This window comes from Etheostoma spectabile, chromosome 4 (assembly GCF_008692095.1).
Source record: "Etheostoma spectabile isolate EspeVRDwgs_2016 chromosome 4, UIUC_Espe_1.0, whole genome shotgun sequence".
Classification (NCBI taxonomy): domain Eukaryota; kingdom Metazoa; phylum Chordata; class Actinopteri; order Perciformes; family Percidae; genus Etheostoma; species Etheostoma spectabile.
In genome coordinates this window covers 3,624,504-3,631,013 of record NC_045736.1, presented here as the reverse complement: position 1 = coordinate 3,631,013, position 6,510 = coordinate 3,624,504, and the positions used below count along the sequence as shown (strand labels likewise).

The 6,510-nt window shown below is 40.2% G+C and overlaps 1 protein-coding gene and 1 long non-coding RNA gene across 3 annotated transcripts in view; one reads left to right on the top strand and one right to left on the bottom strand.

Moving 5' to 3' along the window:
• Positions 1–6,510, bottom strand: part of ube2f (ubiquitin-conjugating enzyme E2F (putative)) — a 51,292-nt gene that overhangs the window by 26,632 nt on the left and 18,150 nt on the right. For both annotated transcript variants that reach the window (XM_032512968.1, XM_032512969.1), the window contains exon 5: positions 897–964. In XM_032512968.1, coding sequence (XP_032368859.1) covers positions 897–964 — 68 coding nt within the window. The remainder of the gene's footprint in view (positions 1–896; positions 965–6,510) is intronic.
• Positions 6,293–6,510, top strand: part of LOC116687514 (uncharacterized) — a 7,802-nt gene continuing 7,584 nt past the window's right edge. Inside the window, exon 1 of the long non-coding RNA XR_004331564.1 lies at positions 6,293–6,304. This is a non-coding gene — a long non-coding RNA (uncharacterized LOC116687514). The remainder of the gene's footprint in view (positions 6,305–6,510) is intronic.

Genomic DNA, 6,510 nt, shown 5'->3' with positions numbered 1-6,510 from the left:
CAGGGCAATTCAAAGTGCTTTACACAAAATCAGTTAAAAAAAAGATTTGCAGAAGGTGTAAATGGAGCTAACTCTATGGTCATGCTAAATAGCGAGCTTTACTAGGTAAACTTTAGGCCGGAGGTCCTCATCAGTGACCAGTATGAAATCAGGGCACAACATCAAGGTTATCATCATGTATGGATTATACAGTGATGATGTATCGAGACAACTACAGCTTTTACCTCTGTGGTTAAAATGTTCTGTATGAAGTCATTTCCCATTTTTCTCTGTTTTTTTTAAATTTTTCAGTCATGAGCATAATAGACCAGCCCTCAAAACTCAGGCCAGTGTTCACACATGGCTTTTACCTTGTCTAGTAGGACAATATTCAAATTTGAGAGAGAAAACATCCCCCACGCCAGCTTACATGTTTTAAAATAGCTATATATTTATATTAAATAAATGATTAGAGAATAAAAATATCCTTTTTTACAAATGTTCTCACAGTGCCTGTACGGCAATGTACTATTTTCCTGTTGTCCTAACTCCACCCCCAATCTTCAATTCAACTTGTTTGAAAGCCTGCTGCAGGAACACACACACAGACTAGAAAGCAAGTGACTCTCCATGATTACTAGCAGAGTAAACGAGTATCATTCCCCTGGCTCCTTTTAACTACTGCTGTGCAGTTTAACCCCAATATGGATTTAACTTGACTTTATTACTGGTTATATACTAAAACGTTCTGTCCTGTCACACTACTCTTTGCCAATGTCTGTCTGTCTAGTCCTCTCAAACACGCACGTGCACGTGCAAACACAACATAAATACACAGGCGGGCACGGGCATGCACACAAGCAGACACAGAAATTGTATTTTTCAACCAAATAATGAGAAACAATTGGACAACTCACCACCATGTTATAGGCTTCGGGGACGTCTATTTCAAACTGAAACCTTCCACTCTGGTAGTAACCTTCATCTAGAAGAAAACGGCGGAAGAAAGACAGAGGGCAAGCGTTTTAAATAAAGGGTATTTGTTTTATAACAAACACCCCTTTACAATTATCTGTGAACAGACAAGATCATCATCATACACCGTCAATCAGCGTTTAGATATGTCAACATATCATCATGACCTTCTGTATTAAGTGACCAAACACTTTCAGACATCAGTGAATTTCTCTACGTGGATTTTGTAGTGGCGGCCCGCCATGGCAAAATTTCTGCCGCCACAGTATCAGAAATAGTGCAGACGCACAATGTAGTTACCATTCCCATTTAAATTATCCTGCTGACATTATGAAACCCCCGCTGGCTTTTGTTCACATTGCAATTTGACAACAAGTAGATTGGGCCCGTCCAGTTTACCTCCACACACTGCTGTGCTGATGGAGTTTGTCAAAACTTTTGCTTTCTTCCGAGTCAACTATTAAACAAACTGTTCCACCAAACACTTCACCGCGGTGGGTTTGTTCTAATTGGACAACGTTCAACTCGTCAGTTCTGTCAGCTCATTGCCCTGATATCAAACATCTGGAAATATTAAAACAGTGAGTGAGTCAGTTTAATATTATATATATTGGAAATAGTCTTTGATGTAGTCATTTGGGTTTTGGTTTCCCTATGAAGAATTTCTTTTTCATTTTGTAGCCCTGTTGTAGATTTTAAATGCCCTATAGTTCCTCAAAAATAAAGTTCACAATCACAGCTGAAAATATGCCTCAATGTGTGTGAATAGAGGTGAATAAATATATTTGTTTGTGTTGCAGCGAAGTGTCAGTTCCGGGTCATACGTAAAACATTTGGCGGCCGGGCTGGTTGTAGTGGGGCCTAAAGAAAATCCTCTAGAAAACACTGGACATCATCTTGAACACGAAGCCCAAGCGTTTCTGCTAAGGTTTGGCGTAGCGGGGTACCAGTTGTCACTGTACAGCAGCAGTAATAGCAGTTACCTTACGCACTCTATAATAGGGGTATGTCTGACAGGATAATACACAGGTAAAAAATACTAAGCTAATCCTCTCTCTTCTACCACAGATACTTGTGCTAAATACAGTATGCTGCCAGATAATGCATAAGTTGAACCAGGTTAAACTTTTTTGCCAGACAGCGCTTTTTATTTTGTTTATATATAGCTGGAGCGCTCCCATGCCAACCCAGTTGTCACATTGAGATGAAGGAGGTTTGTCCCTGAATTCTACGAGACAGAGATCAACCAGCTCAGTCAAGATCAAGGAATCTGCGACGGGGGAGTAAATGAGAGGACCAATTGGAAGAACTGGATCTCAACCTAGGAAGTTATCTCAGAGGAGAAAAGGTCTAATGTGTGATGTTTCAGTTGGACCACATTCTGTAGGTCAAACATAACACTGGCTTTAATCCTCCCTTTTTATCTTGCAATGGCAGACGTCAGTACACCAAAGAGAGAGAGACGCGCACGCACGCACGCACACGCACGCACGCACGCACACAAAATTTGATATTTCTCAGTCAATTGCAGTGACATTTGATTGACCGGTTTATATATTGATTTGTAAGCTGTCCAATAACAGAAAGACACCTCTCTACCCCCCTCTTTCTAAATGTAGCCAATTAAAGACATAGGATCTGTTGAAGAGGGGTCTTTAAATAGCTGAACCAGAGGAGATGCTAGAGAATCGTGCCAGAAAGAAAAAAACAATATATCTAACCCAGGTGGACTGATACCGATAATCATGGCAACTTTTGATTGAACTCAGGAAATTGAGGTAGCGATTTAGAGGAAATGAAACCCCTTGATAACATGTCGTGATCTGAACGGGTACATGTGCACTATTGATTAGGTAGCCAGAATCCATTTGTGCACATTTTGTCTGAATATAACATGTTAAAATACACTTAGGCGCTTTATTATATACGGTCTAATTTACAAATACGGAGAGGAGAAAGTGTTATTTACACCTTTAAATATTATGCAATAAAAATTTCCCAAAAATACCATTATTTTAACTGCTCTGACACTGTATCAATAAAACTTAAAAATAGTTTTTCAGAAGTAATGGTGTTTTTGTTGTTGTTTTTTTACACGCACACATCCAAATTAGCATGAAAGGCCAGCAGCTCTCTCAGACAACGTTTAGATGGAAACGATCTAAAGAGAAAACGCAAAAGTTGCGTTGCGTTCTCGCTTTTTATTCCATGTTTTGACGAGTGTGGAGGGGGTTGAATATGCAGAGGCAAAAAGTGTGTGAAATTCGATGTAGTATACACACCGGGCGGATAGGTGGCAGTGTTTCAACTTTTTGCGTTTTTTAGCCCCCAAAACGCCATCACTGTCAAAACAAAAGGCACATCTGATAAAATACTTTTACGTTTTTGCCTGCAAGCGTATTTTTGTAAATACACTCTCTACCCTTGTCTTTGTACTCAAACACTTAGCCCTTTTTAGAAGCCCTTATCTCAAACTGCCATCTAAACCTTACCTAGATTCCATTCACCGCAACAAAGACAGAGGTGCAATTTCATTAGACTGCACAGTCTCCCCTGCATTATAAATGAGAAGAGTAAAGGGAGAAAAACACTGTGTGAAAGAGAGAGAAGCAGCACAGCTTGAACAACTGTCAGGCAGAAAGGAGTAAAAAGAGAGCTACACATTAAAAACGGGGTGATGGATAGACAGAAAAAGGCAGAAAAAAGCAACAAACTGTAAGAGGGACAAAGGACAGAAGACAGCATCTGCTAACTGACGGTGGCAGTCAGAGGTCATAAATAATTAATGATTGCCTTCAGGAGACTGGCACAATCAGGCGTTACTGTCACAGGACGCTGAACTGCACACATACACACTGACGCGCGCACGCACACACGCATGCACCGTGAATAGTTGACGTGCATTGTTGCAACATTTTACTGTTAATGAGGAGCTACTAAAATACCAAGGAGGAGGCCACAAGCACCACACATCTGTTGTAACCAGTTAATTTCCTGATGTATTAAGGTAAAACCCTGCAGTCACATGTTGATACGTATCAGGTTACCATATCTTCCATACAAAAATATATAAGTGTATACTTTATATTTAGTTTGCTTAGAAGATTGCCTCCTTGACAGCGCCCATGTTCAACAGATGGATTTAGTTTATCATTTACATTTACGCTAAACTCACACATCTACATCGTGTATTTGGTCTGCTTTGCTTCCACGCCACAAACAACTGAGTTTAATTGAGAGCAGGCAGCGAGCCATCCTTTGAAGCCTTTACTTAAAATGCACATAGAGCCTTCGTCTGAATCAACGATTTTGACAAACTGAAGCAAAGAAAAATCATGGAGGAAGAAATAAGCCACCGTACCCAGATGAATAAGCATGGTTGTGTTTTACCCTGTAAAAAGATAGAGAAGCAAAGTACAGGTAAAGGCCATGATTGGTGTTGACAGATAATTAGGTTTTCTGACAGAGCTCTTAAAGACTCATCCATAATTGTGAGCACAATAAAGAGACGGCCTATCTTGAAAAACACCAACAAACAAGGACATGTTTTTTTTCTTCTTCAGGGTACTGAAAACGTCATAGAAATAAGACAGTGAGGCGCTTTATCAACATTTCCTCTTTTTTTGTTGTTTTGCCCCGATTTGTGCAATTACATTTTGTATACTTATATTTTACTTTTACAAACGTGGCTGGCATCAAGTTGATAGCAAACAAGCTTTATCCTTGCAGCTCAAAAAACTCAAAACCAATACTATGACAGCATGTTTTCCCACCATGATGATGGTTTCCCAATACAAGAAACTCAAACAAATGATACTGACAAGCAGCAGGGCTTCTACAGAAGGATATGCCGTTTACCCATCTGTACTGTGACATAAGCATGAAGCCTGTACACGCAGACCATGCAGACACACTACTGTGCAAATTTGGAGGGGGCTTTTTCCCTTTATTATAGTGACAGTTGACTGGACAGGGGGAGAGAGGAGATGTGGGATGACACGCAGAAGGGCAGCGGGTCAGACTCAAACCCTGATCCGCTTCAGGACTCAGCCAACATGGGGCGAACGCTCCCACTGGGTGAGCCAGAGGCCGCCCCCAGAGTTGAACTTCAGATGGCCATGTAGCCCCTGTAGCCTCTTCTTGGCTACAAACAGAAAAACAACCACCACCAACAGAGCACCAGCGAGCTTCAACATTGATCTAATAACTGAAACCCCACTGTGTAACCAAGTGAACCCGTCCAGTGCACTATGTAGGCCAATCATCTATTTGGACAGCCACAATTCAAATGCTATTGATGTGGCTTAATAGTGCATTCAGCAATAAACCAACAAAAAGATAGTGTCCCTACATTTTAAAGAAGGATCTGAGACAAACTGAAGTACAACACATCTCCAGCTTAGAAATAGTCATACCCGACTATTTTTGAGGAAATGTGCATAAATACAAGAAGTCACCCAAGGTATTCAAAATATAATATCAAGATAATAAGATGTAAGATATGATTGCTGCAAAAGGTCCTTGTATAAAGTCTTGCTAGAGGAAAAAACCACATGCTATTATTTTATCAAATAAAGGTCATTGTGAACTAGAATTTCATTTCCCTAAACTGTACTTTTTTTGTTGCCATAAATGCGTTTTTTTCAAACACACACGGTGACCTCTTGCTGCTTAAAAAGAGTGTTGATGATACACTCAAACTGCATAGATGTGCACAACAATACATCAATTATTCATATGCAAATTAAGCAGAAGAGTACACACCTGAAACACAAAGACAATGATTCTTTCATTATTGTATTTCTATTATTAATCCAAAGATTGTTCACCCCAGAGTGTTGCTGCTGTCCCCATTCCTCAGAGACACAGAGGTCTGGAGCAACGGGGTCACTGCACAGTGCGGTTGCATGGGAAAATAATGCATAGAAGAAAAAAAAACTAAATCGAGTAACTAAAGAGATATTCCAACTGCCCATTGTTGTTTTTTTAATGGAGAAAAAATAAATGTTAGATTCATGTTGCAGAAAATACATTTTACAGGTTGTTGTTTTTTTTTTTTGAAAGATTATGTTTTGGGCATTTTTTACCCTTTAATTTTGACAGGACAGATGAAGACAGAAAGGGGAGAGAGAAGGCGAATGACATGCAGCAAAGGGCCGCAGGTCAGTGTTGAACCCGGGCCCACTGCGTTGAGGAGCAAACCTCTCTGTACCAACTGAGCTATCTGGCCGCCCCATTTTACAGTTTATTAATAAAGACAAAACAATAGAAAATAATCTGCTCCCAGCCACCCGCCGTGCTTCAATTACATCTGTTGTTTTTGTTTCTTCATAAAAGGTCCCATGACATGGTGTTCTTTGGATGCTTTTACCTTATTGGTCCTGTCGGTACACGATCCGTCCTGTCAGCACAATCTGTTCTGCGTATGTGCAAGATGTTGGTGAATGCCCAGATGATATAATGATGAATGCAGATTCACGACACTGCACGATCTGTTCACATAGACAGTAAAAGAAAGTCTGTTAGCCTCCACCGGAAAGCTAACGTTAGTTTAGC